At 42.5% G+C, this 19137-nt stretch overlaps 1 protein-coding gene across 1 annotated transcript in view; it reads right to left on the bottom strand.

The window, feature by feature from the left end:
- Positions 1 to 19137, bottom strand: part of prkg1b (protein kinase cGMP-dependent 1b) — a 341142-nt gene that overhangs the window by 139147 nt on the left and 182858 nt on the right. The window contains exon 4 of the mRNA XM_063220777.1: positions 4776 to 4881. Coding sequence (XP_063076847.1) covers positions 4776 to 4881 — 106 coding nt within the window. The remainder of the gene's footprint in view (positions 1 to 4775; positions 4882 to 19137) is intronic.

Here is a 19137-nt window from a genome sequence, read left to right as displayed (position 1 = left end):
CGCACGCACGCAGGCACGCGCACGTACGTGCACACACACACACACACACTCACACAAACATGCATGTGTCACATAATTACAGATGCCGCTGTAAGCGCTGACAGACATTGGTACGACATTCTCATGCATATGCATGTGCCCCTACAGAGGCAAAAAACACATACAGTAGTGTAAGAGAGCATGAACAGACATGACAGCTGTCGCCGCTAATGCTAATGTTATGCATGAAGGTGTTTACACATGTACAGGACAGGTGGCAAGATGAACCTTGAGAAGTAAATACACATACTGTACATACATTTACACGTACACACCATACACATATGACACACACACACACGGACACACGGATGCACTGACGCAGGCATGCACGTATGCACGTATGCACGCACGCACAAACACACACAAACACACATCACACTCACGCATGCACGTGCGCACACACACACACACACATACACACACACGCACGCACGCACGCACGCACGCACACACACACACACACACACACACACACACACACACACACACACACACACACGCACACACACACACACGCACACACACACACACACACACACACACACACACACGCATAGAGAGGTGGTGATGCTTGCATGGGATAAAACACAAGCTTCATTACTCATCTGGCCTGAAGCCCTGAATCGTTTTGTAAACACCCATCGGCAGGCCTGGCCCAGGGGCCCTGCAAGCATGTCTTATTGTGGTAAAAATAACACTACAGCTATGTTTGGCTTTGTAATAATGTTACACATATAGCCAACTGCTAGCTTGTCTTGGAAAAGTAGAAATCTCCTCGCGGACCACCTGAGCTCTGTCGCGGACCACCAGTGGTGCCCGGACCACACTTTGAGAATCACTGCTGTAGTCTGATACTAAGGTAGGTGCTGCAATCCTACTGCAATTCTTTGGTTCAAACCAGTGGCGTAGATATATATAGGGAGGGCAGGCAGGGCATTTGCCCCTGGGCCCAGGGCCCTCCTGTGTTGCTAGTGGGGGCCCTATTGTGACCAGGGCAGGCCGTATGGAGGGCCTTATAAGTGTCTTGCCCTGGGGCCCTATGTGCAATTGTTCCACCACTGGTTCAAGCCCCGATGCCAGCTACAAATGTGAGAAAAGGTGTTCCCTTGTACCTCCCTCCAAAGGTGCTCCGATGAGCTTTTGTTAGAGTTACAGCAAATTCTCCTGTTGAAGCATGAGGCTTTTTAACTCAGCACACTTCAAAGCCACAAGGAGGGCAGGTTTTTTGGGGTTTTTTTTACTGTGAGCTTCAATAGTGAATAGTTTTTTTATTAATAGTTTTTTTTCCTTCTGCAACAACACCATTTAAGTTCATTGGAGAGTGCATGAATCAAAATGCTACGAGTTTTTAAAAGGCACAGAAGTGGGAGAGCGATGCAAAAACGAATGAGAAAAAAAGGTCTTTCAAAAATGGACTGTTTTTTCTTTATTTTTTGAGGGAAATGTTCAGTGTGACAGGCAAATCTAGGAAAGCGACGGAAGCAATCTACTCTGAGAAATCAGATTCCCGCCCAGCCAGCCAGTGACATAATGATGACAAGTCACATACAGGCTTTTTTAGGAAAGATGAATGAATGACTGAATGAATGAAATGAATGGCATGCCACAATCTATATATGGGCCTACCAGCAAGCACTGCCACTTATCAGTCATGCTCCACTTATCAGTCATACTTCCTAGGCTTCTTCAAGGTGATTGGACCAATAGGCGCTGAAATAGTGTAATACCGCTGTAGTGTGTGCGTGCGTGCGTGCATGTGAGTGCATGTGAGAGAGAGAGAGAGAGAGAGAGAGAGAGAGAGAGAGAGAGAGAGAGAGAGAGAGAGAGAGAGCGAAAGAGAGAGAGAGAGAGCGAAACAGAGATAGAGAGAGAGAGAGAGAGAGAGAGAGAGAGAGAGAGAGAGAGAGAGAGAGCGAAAGAGAGAGAGAGAGAGAGAGAGAGAGAGAGAGAGAGAGAGAGAGAGAGAGAGAGAACATGAGCGTCAGTCTGTGTGTTGGTGGTGATGAGGGAGATTTAGGAGATTCCATTTGAATGTCTTGAATGTTCTAAATGGCCACTAAATGTTATGGCTTGGCATTTTAAAAAGCGGAAACATCCGCATAATGGGAATGAGAAAGGAAGGCATTTCGCTCTGCAGCAGGCCAGTCGTTTAGTGAGCATTTCATTGCATAGAAAAACAATAATAGAGTGCAGAGTGGCAATTATTATAAACACGGAGGGGGAATTCAATAAGGGTGTGTGTGTGTGTGTGTGCGTGTGTGCGTGCGTGTGCGTGTGTGTGTGCGTGTGTGTGTGTGTTTCTCTGTGTGTGTGTGTGTGTGTGTGTGTGTGTGTGTGTGTGTGTGTGTGTGTGTGTGTGTGTGTGTGTGTGTGTGTGTGTCTGTGTGTGTGTGTGAGAGAGAGAGAGAGATGAAGAGAAAGAAAGAGAGAGATTGTGTGCATGAGTGTGTGCGTGTGTTTGATTACGTGCATGCGTGCATGCGTGCATGTGTATATCTTTGTGTGAGAGACAGAGATAGCTTGCTTGTATACTATATGTATCCTATAGAAACAGAAACAGACATTGGTGTTTCTGCATGTGTTTGCATGTGAATGTGTTTCTATGTGCATAAGGGTTTTGTATTATACTCCTATTACTCTTCTTTTGGACTCCACAGACAAACCACAGTTATGACCAGAAAGCCGCATGGATTTTTATTCTGGATGGAATAAGTGCTGGATGGAGAAAGAGGGAGATGAATGAGAGAGATTTGTTTGAGAGAGATGGATGAGAGAGACGAGCGATGACAAAGTGGGAAGAAGATGGAAAGGGGACAATAGAAGTGGAGCTAAGTGATAATGGAGAGAAAGGTCAGAACATCCTGAAGTGAATGTGGCTCAGGAGAAATAAAAAGAAAAATGAAGGAGAATAGGGGAAAACGGAAAAGAGAAGTAAAGACAGGAAATGGATGAAGATGGAGGCATAATGGTGCATTCTTTTGAAACTCGGTTGTCGGAAACACAGACCTCCACCTCGGTAAAGTGCAAAAGGACGGGTACTCAACATCCAAAACACACACTCGGAGCACTTCGGTGTTCTCTGTGTTCGTTAAACATTAGTGTTTTCAGACATTTGTATTTTCAGACATTTGTATTGTCCCCAGCTGTTGCAATACGCAGAACACATTTACAACGGTTGTCGGGAAAACAACTTCTGGATCTACCGACAGCCGAGTTTCAAAAGAATGAGCCACTACCCCATTACACAAAGGGAGGGAGAGGATGGAGAGGGAAGATGGTCAGGGTATGAGAGGAAAGATGAAGTGCACTAAAAGCTCTTTTCCACTACCGGTTTTCTGGTAAGCCTACAACTTGACACAGTGCGACTAAGCCGCCACTTTTTTGCTTTATGAATGCACTGTGTCGTGCCGAATCGAAAAGCAAAAAGTGGCGGCCGAGTCGCGCTGTGTCGAGCTGTAGGCCTACCAGAAAAGCCGGCAGTGCAAAAGAGCCTTAAGACAGAGAAGAAGCAATGGGAGAGAAGATAGAAGGGGAGATAGAGACAGAGAGAGACATTTTCCCTTGTTTTCTTTATACTGTATGTTATATACTGTATGTTATATCATTCCTGTTTTTGTTATATGTTGGATATGCAGTGGCTAACACTACATAAAGATGATGAAATGCCCTTGTTATTGTCAGTCTTTTATGAATGCTGCATTATGAATTGCTCGACACAGCAATGAAAACTTGAAGTGACTGACACCCTGTAATCTCAATCGTATGGAACAGCTTTATGAGGTTCCAATCTCCGCCCAAATGTGTGTTGTGTGTGTATACAGTTCCGTGATCTAGAGCGAGACAGACTGTGACTGCTTTTCACATCTCCTTGAAATCACTGACACTGCACTGTAATATTGCCTGCAGACACAGGAAGACGGGCAATGGATGACAGATGAAGATAGATTGACAAAACGAGAGAGAGATGGAGAAGGAGAGCAAGAGAAGGTCAGGGGACGAAGGCTGGAAGATGAAGTGAAAAGGTGGAACAAAGAACAAAGACGGAGAGGGAGCGACTGAAGGACAGATGTAAGAAGAGAGACACAAAGGAGAGGGATGGGTAAGAAAGATGAGAGTGTACAGGAGAGGGACGAAGAGAGAAGAGTAAGGTAAGATGTACATACACCATGTACATACTGTACATATATACAGTACATAGGCCTACAGACAGACAGACACACAGTACATAGGCCTACAGACAGACAGACACACAGTACATAGGCCTACAGACAGACAGACAGACAGACAGTACATAGGCCTATAGACAGACAGACAGACAGACAGACAGACAGACAGACAGACAGACACTGCAGGCATAGGCAGATAGATCTACAAATTTCCATGACATTCTTTTACCAGTATGGTTCCATGACAACATAGAAGAGAGACATAAAGGTAGGAAGAAAGAAAATAACAAAATCAAGAAAGTGTGTGAGGGAGAGAAAGGTTGATTGAAGGAAAGGTGGGCAGGGGCGCTGTGGCACAGCGCGCTAAGACCCCCACATTTGGCCTTACATTGCCCACGGGGACCCCGGTTCGAATCTGGCCGGGGTCATTTCCCGACCCTGCCCCATCTCTCTCTCCCAATCATTTCCTGTCTACTCTCACACTGTCCTATAATAATAAAGGCTAAAAAGCCCCCAAAAATACTTTTTAAAAAAACAAGGAAAGGTGTGCAATGTCCAATGTCCCACCTCTTGAGGAACTCCATGTACTCGGTGTGCTTGATGAGGCCGGTTCTCATCATGATGGTCTGGAAACACTGGCGGTCGATGGCCCATAGCTTCACATTGGTCAGAGCTGGTGGAGGGAGGGAGGGAGGGAGAGAGAGAGAGAGAGAGAGAGAGAGAGAGAGAGAGAGAGAGAGAGAGAGATCTGTCAGTACAAAAAAATAATTCAAACAATTTACACACAGAGAGGAGAAATAAAGACAGAGAGATTTGCCAGTACACAAAAAATAATTCAAACAATTTACAGAGAGAGAGAGAGAGAGAGAGAGAGAGAGAGAGAGACAGAGAGAGAGAGAGAGAGAGAGAGATTTGTAGGTACTCAAAAATTAATTCAAACAATTTACAGTTACAGTTTAAGGTCACAGACAGTGCCATTCAAATACACAGAATGCACAGAGAGAGAGAGAGAGAAAGAGAGAGAGAATTTGTTTTTACACAAAAATTAATTCAATTACACAATCACAAACATTAAGGTCACACACAGTGCCATTGAAATATACAGTATGCATATATGCATCATTAAAATACATGTCATTGTCACTCAGAAAACAATTTCTCTGTCCACTAATTGCTTTTGTAAATTAAAAGCATGACTCAACCATGAATACTGTAATAAATCACAGCGTAGTATCATAAGAAAACAAAGTACATGTAAGTCCTTTTGTTCAAGCCTTCAGTTGTCCAGGTGCAGGTGTAACCGCAGAGATACACCAGCGGCGATCTGAGCGAGTCGAGCGACGGAAGTAATTGACTTTGTATTGAGTCGAGAGACAAAAGCGATTCTGGAGACTAGAGCGATTTGCGCGCCGAGCGCGACAATTTGAAGTTGAAATCTTTTCAACTTTTTATGACGCGGTTCGGCGACAAGCCGCGACAGCCAATGACTGTATAGATGTCAGTGACCACAGCCAATGGGAATGCTTGAATGCTTTGCCTTCCGCCTGTACGGACATACTCTAGTCTCCTCAGTCTCTCGTATCGCTTGCTGCTACACTCTGTCGCTTGAGTCGCGTCGCCGCTGGTGTATCTCTGCGGTAAGGCAGGAAAACTTGCTTGATATTACAAGTTAATGAAACACCACCCACTGGATACTGCTCTTTTTTCTCTTTATTTTGAAAAAAAAATGGAGAGAAAAAAGAACAGTATCCAATGTGCAGTGTTTCATGAACTTTTCATATTTATCACAAGAAAACATTTTAGTGGAAATGCATTGACTGTCTCATATCCACTCTTGCTGAGGTCTGGAAAGAGTATTGTCATCTACTGCAGTATATAAACCAGCCGTTAGATAAATGATTGCATCTATCTTCCATGTTTATCAACCTTTTTTTAGGCGAGGCACCCTTTCAATCACTGACAGTTTTCAAGGCACCCCGAAGCAACAAGCTGTAACATGGCATTGCATCGGATACCACAAAAGCTTAGAAAAGTAACACATTTGGAGACGTCACACAACCTACGTTCGAAGTTGCAGCTTTCTGGGGCAACCTAAATTTACTTTATTGTGCATAAATGGCAGATAAAAGACTCCACTGATTAAGCAATACTTTATTAATTTAGTCAAATATGTATTAAATTACATCATTTATTTATCAGCCACGTTTCCGCCGGCACCCTGGTTGAGAAACACTATGTCAAAAGGACTGTGCATGCAGGACATCCAGGGCCAGAGAGCCCAGACAATAATCCTCCACCAAATGTCTGAGTGCATCCCCGACACAGTAGGCCAGTTTACAAAACAAATCACGGACAACAATCAACATCGGCAAGGTCGCAATTATCCACCCGTGAACCAAGACAACTCTTCCCACCCAGACGCGGACAAATCGATTTTCTTTTCCACGGTGACTGAGAATGAGAGCAGACTCTAGTCTATTCTACCTGAGTAGAATATGAGACAAGAGAGTTTCAGCTGGCTGAATAGAAGCATGTCCCAATAGTGGCCCAGGTAGAGCAATCCTGATGCACTCAAAGTTGCAATTTTTTTACTTTTTTCATTTGGCTACAATGCCTACGCATTTCGGCCCTGATGGCCTCCTTCATATGCTCTGAAGAAGGCTATAAGGCCCGAAAATGCGTAGGCATTGTAGCAACCTTGAGTGCATCAGCATTTATCTACCTGGACCAAGTTTGAGAGCCCCTACACTGATGAGCACCAAGGGAAAAAGGTGAAGACCCACAGGCACTCCAATTACCTGCTTGTGTTTCATGTCCCAATAGTATTGACCCCTTTAGAACTAACAGCATCACTGACTGCATTGCAAGCACATTGTTGGCTCAAACACACACAAACACAAACAGACAGTGCAGACCATTGAACTCCATAGATATCATTGGTGCAGCAGACCCTAAAGAAAGAAGACCTGCCGTCCTGAAGTGTGTACGGTTGTAAAAAAAAATAGAGATACTAAAAAGTATCGAGAAGTTATCGTGACCATCCATTTTCTGATTTCGGGAAAAAACACCTAGCTAGTTTCTTTACTTGCTCCGCAGTACGACTACAGTAAAGGGGTCTATACTATTACACTAGCACAGGAGAAGGGAGTTTTAGCTTTCATGGAATAAGAGGCTACTGTGGATATTACAAGAAAAGGCAAACAGTTAGCCTATTAATTCTCTCTGGGTCCTCAAAACTTTGCAGATGTATGAAGGCTAAACTGGCTAAAAGCTGGCTGTAATTCAATCATTTACAACATCTGGTAATTCAGTCATTCTAGTTCCGTAATTCATCGTCAACCATGGACAGGGTCAGATTAATGCACAGGCTAGATATGGCTGCAGCCTAGGTGCCCCCACCTGCCAGAGGGGGCCCAGATTGGCCAAATGTAGAATTATGACAATATGCGACATTGAAATATTCATCTGTTGTGTCGAGTACATTGTCCGCGCTCGTAATTATAGCATCTATGGGATTATGTCGTGAAATTTGACTTCCGGGGAGGGGGCAAGCTATCTTAATCCGGCCCTGACCATGGACATCTACATGCAGACTGTCTGGGGGGCCTAGATCCATGTGGAGACCCTTAGGGAGTGGCCTGCCGCATAAGCACTGTTGCCAGACTGGGCGGTTACCCGCCTAATTGGGCTACTTGGGATGGCCATCTGCGGGTAAAAACGGGAAAAATTGGCCATTTGGCTTTTTTTTTTTCATGCCATTTATCCCCATAGAAATCAACGTAATTTGATGAAATTGGGCGGAATTTAGCGCATTTTGGCGGTTTTTAAGAACCTTTTGAAACATCTGGCAACACTGCGCATAAGCACTACACTATCTTTCCCAGGCAGCTTCTGGAGCTCCTTCTGGAGGCCCCCCCCAAGGAGCAGTATATTCCAGCCAGCCAAGGCCCCCCTTACATGGACCGTGCCACACTAGGTTTCTGAACATCCTCCTTCATAACGATATTCTAGGTCTGTTAGTCAGTGCCCCAAAAGGATATATAAAATAATAACTTAATGATAATTGTAGAAATGGTCAGGGATAAATTAATGGGAATATTGTTAAGATTATTCTTGATTTATTTGGATATACATTACAGCGTGATGTGTATGTAGATGGACATAACAAGAGAACAAGAGCAGTTTTTCTTAAACTTTTTTAGACTTTTTTTCAGGGACCACTTGTCAACTGATTAAATGGTTTCAGGCATTGCAAATTCACATCTAGATTGCATATTTTAATACACATTACAGCACTGTCGTTATAATCAGAGAACTAGTTTAGATAGGTTTACTATAACGTTACATATAGCCTTGGAAATACATTTGTAGGAAAGCCCTTGCGGACCACTTAAGGTTACGGTATCACACGTACCACACTTTGAGAACCAACCACTGCCATAGAGGAGGACAGGAGGAGAATGCCTATTTAGCTCACAGACAATCCCCCAACTGGAAGACAACCCCACACTGGGAATCCCCTCCCTGGGATGATATATATGCTGTCTGGCGCAGCTGGAGATGGCACAGTTACAACGTCATCAGAGAAACGGAGGACGTTTTTGCTTTTCTTTGTAGGAGGGAGAGAAAGGATAGGATTGGGAGACGACCTTGGGTCAGAAAGAGAATAGGGTTCTTGCGTACTCTCGGAGCACACACACGTATGCACAGACGCATGTACATATACGCACACACACCGACATCAGCCCAGGGCTGGGCTGGGAGAAAAAAGTTGGCCGGCCATTTTTAGCCAAGACCGGTACGCCAGGCATCGACAGAGACAACAAAGACTGTTACAATATAATGTATTCATATAATGTACAATGTCTTCTACTAAGCGGTATTTTGACGATAGCAGCCAAAATTAACATTTAAATGACTCTGAGAGGTCTGCTCTAGCAGCATTAGGGCTGTCTGCAGTGCTTAATTTGTCAAGCGGGAGGTCCTGGAGCGCAGAGGATGCGTGGCTCCCCCCTGAGGAGGGGTCTGTGATGTCTTTCCCTAAGGTTCCATCCAAGGTTCCGGAGCTCTCGTCTGAGGTTCCGGAGCTAGCCCCCCCTTGCTCCCCCTCAAATTAAGCACTGGCTGTCTGATACCACTACATGGAAGGGAGGGCCAGGCTAAAAATCATCAACAGTCCACCCAGCAAATGCCCTGTATGTCTTATGGCCAATGCAGCCATGCATCAGCCCCTATCCTCTATCTCCCCACAAATCCAAAGCCAGATAGAGATGAAAAGCAAACTTGAATGGACCAAAGCGTGAAATCGCACACATATACATATACATATACTGTGACTAGGGGTGTAAATCACAGCCTCCATGATGATACGATTCAATATAGATTTCCTAAGGCAGCGATTCAATTATTTTCGATATAAGAATGCGCCACAATATGATAAGATTCAATTCGATTCCACTTCTATTATGTTATGGAGATAGGGCATTGGGCAGGGGCCAGCGATTCAATTATTTCCGATACTTAAGAATGGCCCACGAGTCGATCTGATTCAATTGTTGGACGTAGGATCGATGCATTGATATCTTAGCTGACGCTTTCATTTTTTCAAAGCGACTTACAACTATTATTTTTCAGGGTATTGGTTACAGTCCGTGGAGCAATGGATGGAGGTGTAGGGAGAGGTCAGGGGGGTTTCGAACCGGCAACCCCCAGATTGAAAGACCAACTCTCTAACCACTAGGCCACGGCTGCCCGATAACGATATCGATACATATCGATACATATCGATTATTATTTACCCCCCTAGCTGCGACATCCCTGCTTGCCTTTGTGTCTCTGGCTGCTTGTTTGCATTGTGCAGCCCACACTGCCTGCTGCTGCTGCTGACAGGGACTCTAAGCTGATGGAGGTATGTGCCCTACGTGAACTTTTGGAGAACAGCCATCCGCCAAAACCAGATAACTTCAAAAGCGTGTTATTTGCATGCTCGTTTGAATTTTCATATAACTACCACCGTGCCTTTTCCGACAGCTGAACATATTGCCTGTCAAGGCTACTATTTTTTTTTATTTTTTTTTCTCTCTCGTCTTCTTCTTCTTCCTGAAAACCACTATCACCCTCCATCAAACACACCATCTGATGGAGATCAAATGTAATATCCTGTCTTATTCGAGTTCCCACTGAGAGATGAGGCGGGTGAGCAGCGTGTCATGTGTCATACTCAATGTGGCAGTTGTGTGCGAGTCAACTTACAGATAGGTTTCTAATGGTGTGCAGAGGAATGAGAGGGAAGAGAAAAAGAGTGAGACAGAGACAGGAAACAGAGAAAGAAAGTAAGAGAGCGAGGGCAAGAAAAAAAGAGATAGAGAGAGAGAGAAAGAGAGAGAGAGAGAGAGAACATGAGAAAGGTCGTAGAAGAACACTGTATTGTGCAAAGGAGACACAGATTGGAAAGGTGTGAAGAAACAGAAGCTGTAGTCAAGCCAATTAACTTTTACTAGTTTCAATTTCTAATATAACCTCTGTGACTTCTGCATAAGCCTGCTCAACAGAAGTGACAGGTTAACTTTGTGAAAACACGCTCATCTCAGCAGTTCATCAACATCCAATAGGGTGAAAATTACTTCTGAATTCACTTTGCCTCATTGCTTGGGCGGCCTAAAAAGAAGCACAAATTAGTTTAAATGAGAGGCAATTTCACTTGCAGCTTATAGTGCAGCTGAAGATAAAAACTACTTAAAGTTGCTTTAGAGTATGGGATGGCAGGCATGGGGTGGCAATCAAAAAATAAATGGCAACAAAAAACATTGGGTCCTACAGGGCTATGACTGTCAGACGAAAATTGATGTCTTCTCCAAGGTTCAAAATATTTTCCAAAGCAAAGCCACACTGTGAAAATTATCGCAAAATACACTTACTACAAAATTAAATGTATGCTTGGCTGGTGGTAACTGGTGCAAAACACGGAAAGAAAAAGCACTTTTTAAATAACCCAGTCAGCCACATGATGGTTCATTATCAGTCAATTACAGCCCCTCCATTGCTCTTTGGCTTTTGTGATAGATTAAATTACAGGTGTCCATTGGTTCCTCCCTGAAGGCTGATTCACATGCATTAGGTGGACAAAATAAAGCTGCTGCTTGGGTGGCGGAGAATGGATTTTTGGATTCACTAAGAGTGAAAAAGCGAGCGCAAGGCCAAGTCAGAAATGAAGGTGAGAGAGGGATGGAGAGAGAGAGAGAGAGAGAGAGAGAGAGAGAGAGAGAGAGAGAGAGAGAGAGAGAGAGAGAACCCAAAGATAGAGAGAGAGGGGGGATAAAATCCAAAGAAAGAGAGTGGGAGAGAGAGAGGGAGAACCCAAAGAAAGAAAGAGTGAGAGAGAGAGAGAGAGAGAGAGAGAGAGAGAGAGAGAGAGAGAGAGAGAGAGAGAGAGAGACAGACAGAAAGAGAGACAGAGAGAGAATAAACCCAAAGAAAGAGAACAACAGATCTCCCACTCGCGCGCCGACCGTAATGAGACTGAAAGCAGGTGCCATCATCTTGACAACACTAATGGGGTTGTCCAAGGACAATTTCACTATGTGTCCTGGGCACATCCATCCAACCTCTCTCGTCTGTAGTGTCTCTCACACTTCAGAATGAAAACGTAGGCGACATGCAAGTCTAATGCACTACCAAGGTACCAAGAAAAATGTCTTGTCTGGGCTCTTGGACACTGGTTCTTAAACTTTTTTTTTCTTAAAGGGACACTGTGCAGGAAATGGCCAAGAAGGATACTGCGTTCCAATATGTGACCTTGCGTCCTCCACTTGTGCTTGTGGCCTCATACCAGGAAGTAATACATCATGATGACATCACTGACAACAGCATTATATTTCAACATCTCGCAAAAACTCAATTCTAAATTAATTTTCTCATTTGCAATTGGGATGGTGAATGAAAAACAGTCCCCCAAAAATTGTTGTGGCTAGGCTGACAGCTGGGAAACTTTATTGTTTTCTCCACGGAGGAGGGGCCAGGAGGCGGGGCGAGGCCACAAGCATAAGTGGAGGACACAAGGTCGCATATTGGAATGCACCCATGGCCTCTATCTTTATCTGTGATTACACTGAGTCACGGTCTACGTGTATCGTCAGGAGCGAGTTATCATGTGTAATGTGATGTACTGTACATTAATAAATCCAGCATTTAAAATGTGCCAGTGACCAGATAATGATCCGTGTCTTTAATAACAAACAAGGGATCTGAATTTTCTGAATATTATTTATGGTTCAGGTCATGTCCAGGGTTAAAGCTATTGCTAGTAAAAACACAAATATGTGTACAGTATACACATGGTAACCATTAAAGGGGCCCAAGGCAGACTTACAAAGGCAAGGACTGTCCTGACGCAGCTGATACTTAAAGGATCAGTCCACCTCATTTCAAGAAATTGCACGTACTGTACTGAATGTGGTTAAGCCCTAGTAAAATATGAGCATGCATAGGATTTGTTCTCTTTTTCTGTGAGGGGACACAGTAATGCATTACATATGCATTGCCTAGTTTAACAGTATAGTCATATTAAGTGTACCAATGGCACCAATCCAAGTGTATGGTACCAAACAAAACATCATCAAATATACTTATAAACCACTTTAAAATTAATGTCAAATTCACCATGTGCAAAAGGGTTATTTAATCATGTTCAGTGATCACTTGTGGCTTGATGGTAATGGTTCCATTTGCTTCCAGGGATCATGCTAAGACATGCTATTAATTCTGATTTCAATAAATCTAAGTAACGAAAACACTGAGAAGAAATGCACATTCATGATTAATACTTGGAAATACTGTAAATATGTGAAAATCAAAAAAGGGTGGACTGTTCCTTTAAATGAGTCATTAGTAACGGTCACTCTCCTGAACACATTCGCAGTCCACTCTCAGAAAGCCCCACATGTAACTTTTGGGTGGTGTAGCCGAACAAGCATTGTGAAACATTCTTATGAAAAAAACTGACATTGTATATCGCAGGGGACATATTCACATTTGTAGCTCAGACAAATGTGAATGTGTCACCAGTGATATGTGATGTCTCTGGTACTCTGAGATGAAAAATGTTGAAAACCCTGAGGAGAGTTAAACGCAACAGCATTTTCTTATGACTTTATGAGTGTTGATTTTGAGAAAGGCACCACACAAACTCGCACAAACCGCAGAGGGTGGCTTTAAAATAATATGCCATGCATTTTATAGTTAACGGCAAAGAGGTATCAAATCCCAAGAACATTTCTGCACAAAGCTATCATGGCTGGTCTTCAATAGGAATCCTTTGAGGTTTAGATTAATCAAAGTTGCACAAACACCCTATCTTGTTTGTCTTGTTGTCCGTCCTCTGATGTTTCATGAGATACGACGTCAAGCCTGCTCTGGTACACTTTTAATAAATCTGGCCTACAGAGGAGTTGTTATTGCACACATGCAGAATGTGTTCAGCTTTTTTTCTCTCTCTTCTGGACTTCAAAGAGGCCTTGGCCTGCTGTTTTCCTTGACTTTGGCGGATGTTCTTCGTGACCAGCCTGCTGAGATACCTGCCAAGGAAAGGCGGCCATCTTGAGAAGCAGATGAGAGATGTTCAATCGCGCTAAGCTGGCATAGCGACAGGCCGGGAGTGCCATCTTTGATTCGCCATCTTGCCAGAACACCTGCAGGCATAGCCTACAAAGCATTTTCTTTTTTTTCACCTGAAGCACCAAATCAAATGCCTGGCAAAGAGATTATACACTGTAGAAAAATGCCTTGTTAATTCAACGGTTAAAGAATTGATTTAGCATCTTCTACACTGTATAGAATCTACAGTGTGTTTGGTCCCAGAGCACTTTCTAAGTGTTGAATTAATGCTGCATTTTTCACTGAGTAGCTTCTCCATTTGGAAGTCGTATTCGGATGGCACCAGTTTTAATGATGGACATAGGGTAATGTGATTTTAACATCAGTAAAAAGAAATGACAAATTCAAACTGTATTAAATTATGTCAGTAAAAGCACTCAAACTGGGAGGAGTAAATGTTCACACACCATTGTCTTCACAGTCTTGTCCTCAAGTGTGTGCCATCTCCAAATTATATATTATAAATATATATTACCAAAAATGCTTTTTAGTGAATCATTACAAATCTATGGAGGTATTTGGTCCCATTGAACAATTTTAATAATTGCCTTCTGGTTCACTAACCCATCAGAATCCATTCTAATGCATCTGAATGCATGTCAATCCATTGGTAGAGTGCGTTTGACCTTACTTCCTGATTTTGACACTGAAAACATTTCGGAACAATATCCAAAAACAAAACTCAGATAGACTAGATATAACGTTTGTTTCATGCACTTCAACAGATATAGGGTCTCATTCCAAGAGGTAAGTATTACCAAGGGTAATTCCTCTGCCCGCTCTCAGTGAAGTTTACTGACACACTCTTGCTATCTTTACTGACATGGTGCATTCAGACAGGACTAAATGTTCCCGTTATTATTACTTTACTCCAGCCCCCCCCCCCATATCATTGGCGCTATGTATTTCAACCACAACTAAATGATATATCAAAATCTGTCTAAATCTGACTAAAAGACTAAATGACTAAATACTTTAGATGAGATTAGACTAAAGAGTCTACACACATCTTTTAAAACTTTTAAAAGTTAAACTTTGATAGTAAGCAAGCTTAGTATTCGTCGTCAACTCATTCATTATAATCATTCTAGTCGTGTCTCTCTCTGGATCTAATGAGGCTGCTATTAAAGACAAGTCAAATGAAATGTCCTAGACCCTCATCACTGTGCCTGAAGCAACACGCCATGACGCATACTGATACAGGTGGTAAACAAGGCCAAAAAACAACACAAGAAAGTGAAGTGACAGTGAAAGCCCACCTGGGAAACTCCAACTTCCCATTGTCATTGTGACACAGCACTCCAAATCACACAGTGCTCACTGCACACAATGAAAGTGCATTTATGCCTCACCCATGCAAGGGGGCAGCCTCCAATGGCATCCCAAGCGAGCAGTGTGGCGGGACGGTACCATGCTCAGGGTACCTCAGTCATGGAGGAGGATGGGGGAGAGCACTGGTTAATTTCTCCCCTCACCACCCTAGCGGGTTGGGAGTTGAACCAGCAACCTTTGGGCTGCAAGTCGGACACTCTAACCGCTTACCCATGACCCAAAAGCATATTCAACCACATAAAGCCTGCCCAGGTGAAAAACCCATATACTTAAAGTGTACTTTTTTTGACCGTACTTAGTACAAAGTGTACTATTTTCGGCGATTTAAAGTGCGCTTCATTGCACTATTAGTGCGCTGAAGCACTACTAAAGCAGTACTTCAGCACACTTGCAGCACACTGAGGATGCTAAATTGGCACCGCTTTTGGACAACTTTAAGTGCAATACAAGCATACTTTTGAAAGTATGCTCCAAGCACGCTTTTCATGCATTCGTATGGCATTAATAGTGTGCTTGAGTACACTTCTATAACATTTTATTGTTACTAGAAGTACAATAAAAGTATATTAACTTCATGCTTCTTTGGACTACATTGGAACATTTTAAGTCTGTAAAAAGTATATCATATTAAGTATTGTAAATATATAACAGGTATGCTTGAAGTATATTTACAGTACACTCCCAAGTACAACGAATAATATAAATGTAATACTACAATCCATGCTGGTCCTCAGAGCTTGTACATTACACATAGCCACATGTCACAGTAGTGATACAGTATGCATGCCTAGCACGACTGACATTTACAATCATTGCATTGTTACAGAGATTTCAGATACACATTTCACTTTATTTCATTCTTGTTCCACCTTCCTGCAGTTGATCATTTGAATTGATCACTAGTGGTGACCCTTGATTCTTTGTTTGAACAACTAGTTCCAACTTACCTCTCACCATGATATCATGGGAAGTGTGAGCCTATATATACCAGAACATATACGTGACCATCATAATGACGGTGGGAACATGGCCATTTTTTTGTGTACCACTTTAAAATTTTAAAACTCCTACAATAAACGCAGAATATAACAATGAGTAATATTTTCATGCAAACCAAAGATATTCCTTAGAGGTAAATGGCTTTCTGTTTGAGAAATTTAGCTCCAAGAAGTGCATTGCATGATGGTACATGCATGATGGTGCATGATGGGTAAATGAACTTTGTGTAAGCACACTTTGAATATATTTGGGTGAAGTACAATCATGGTGCACTTAGAAAAAGTGTACTTGCAATATGTTAAAGCGATTTACTTTAAAGTGCACTATAGAAAATCACACTTCGAAGACATTTGGGTGAAGTGTAATCATATTGCACTTTAAAAAAGTACAATTGCAATATGTTATTAAAAAATACACTTTTAGTAAGTTCACTATTAGAACACTATTAGTATATTCCTCTAAATACACTTTAGCCAAACATCTTCGAAGTACACTTGAAGTACGGTTCGCTAAGTGTACTTTCTTTGAGAGCAACTTAATTACATCTAATTTTAAGTACACTTTAAATATATATTATAATACATAAAGTAATAATAATATATAAAGTATTTTAAACATACTTTTTCTTAGCACAAAAAGCACGAGTGCACTTTTAACATGCTAAGTACACTTCAGTCATGCTTTTATTGTACTAAATTGAACCACTTTTTCACCTGGGTGATTCTGGACAAGGAGTAAGGCTGAGGGAAAGGAGACTGAGGAAGAGATAAAGGAGTGTTTTCAGTGAATCATCACAATAGAGGATGACTGGCACTCAAGGAGTTAAGTTTACAGGGAGGAGGAGAAGGAGGAAGAGGAGTAGGAGGAAGACAGACATAGAAAGGAGGGTGAGAATGAAAAGGAGAAAAGTATGTTCAGTCACTGTGGCGTTAAATAGGGGGAGGAGGGAAAAGAAGAAGAAGAAGACGAGGATGAGGAGGTTCATGAAGGCCTTCAAGGAGTCAGTCTAGAGGAGAGGAGGAAGAGGAAGAGGAGGAGGAAGGAGATGATCAGAACTATGAGGAGGAAACTGTAAGAGTCTAGGTAGGAGATAGGAGGAGAAGGAGGAGGAGAAGAAGGCAGAGGAGAAGGAGGAAAAGTCTACATGTCAGGCTAAGCGAGAGAAGGAGCCTTCAAGAGGCCAGTCCAGAGGAAGAGGATTGGGCGTGAAGCGAGGAAGAGAGATAAAGGCACCCAAACACCTGATTAGCCCCGGAACTGCTCTGCAAGAGCAAATCTGCTGTGGTTACTTGTGCGACTGAAGTAAAGGGGGCCTTTTTTGTCGAGGTTTTGGTGTTCCTCAAATATTCATGCTGTATTTATAAATGATGGGAAAATAAATCTTCTTTGTGATGAGATATGCTCAAAAGTCACGAAAAACGTTCTTCACAAGAACTAATTTAAAAGCATTCGGTTAAAAAAGGCTAATGAACTAAGGAAACAAGACGTCTTTAACTGCCTTTTAATATTCACATTTAATTAATCCTTCGTTTTAATGGAGCATGCGACATAAAAGGTTATGCCGAACTCTAAAACAGTCTGACGTCTTTGAAACTCCCTTGCTGCTTGCCGTCTGTTGTAACACACTGGCTGAAAAAAAAAAAAGTTAAAAGTCAAAGCATCCAAAAATGAGGCTGGTTTTATAATGTGTCTTTCTCTGTTTGTCTTCATGCTTTGAGACATTTCACACTTTCACAGACTTTGAGGAAGGAAGAGTCAACACATTTAAACGATCATTTGGGCATACACGTACGGTACAGTACGTTCAATGACTCATCCTTGTAGTGATGGAACAAACTATAGTTGGTGTAGACTGCAGACATCAAGGTGAGTAACTTGAACAACTGACTGCCATTTGTAAATGGAATAAGCTACTACTCTGCAAACATGGATGGATGAAAGCTTTCAAGTTTACACTGATATGTAGTTATGTTGCTGAATAATGGCAAGATGCCTTTACCTGCTACACATAAACCTCCATCCGAAAGTAAGTCATAATGCAAACAGGAAGTAGTGTTTAAACACTGGCATTAGTTTGTACGTCTATGCATAAATCTGTACACGCACACTGGCACACAGCCACAGCCGCAAGCACGCACGCACGCACGCACGCACGCACAAAAGAACATCAGACTTCCTTTACTACGACTTAGTTGCTTCAATGGTGTAATTTCTATCATATTCGTATGGCTGACGGAGAATGTGTCATACAGGATTTTCAGCTACTATAGCAATCCCTCAGGAGTAATCCATACCCAATTTTTACATTTGCCAAGTTTGAATTACACGTTGCAAAGAAAAGTAATTCAATCGTTATCAGTAAACAACTGATGAACTGCAGAAGTCATTGTGGTACACACACACAGTCATCCACCCACACGCGCACGCACACTCATCCACCCCCCCCCCCACAGAGAGACAGAGACAGAGACAGAGACAGAGACAGAGACAGAGACAGAGAGTACACAGCCATCATACTCTAATTTGCAGAGCTTCAGATTGACAATTTTACTCACAACATTTATCTTAATGACAGCACTTCTAATTAATGTCAAACTCAGTGAAATCTCATTTCAGGGAATTGGAGACACTCTCTCACACAAAACAACAACATTGTGAAATTGAGTGAGTGGTGGAAAAAGAAACTTTAAATTAACAACAAAAGTCAAAACAATGACTCATCATGTCCCCTCACTCTTGTCAGTTACGTACGTACTTAGCTGTAGGCACGACCGGATTAAGATGGCCTGGGGCTCCTAGGCTACAGATTGCTGCAGGACCCCCCTGGATGCCAAATTTCACCACATTTACGAGCTAAAAATTAACGTTAACTTTGGAGAGGAGTTTTAAGAAGATTCAAAACTGAACACGACACGACAGATTTTTTAACTTTTCAATATAGCCTTTT

This window comes from Engraulis encrasicolus, chromosome 17, assembly GCF_034702125.1.
Source record: "Engraulis encrasicolus isolate BLACKSEA-1 chromosome 17, IST_EnEncr_1.0, whole genome shotgun sequence".
Taxonomy (NCBI): Eukaryota; Metazoa; Chordata; class Actinopteri; order Clupeiformes; family Engraulidae; genus Engraulis; species Engraulis encrasicolus.
This window is presented reverse-complemented; position numbering and strand designations above follow the sequence as displayed.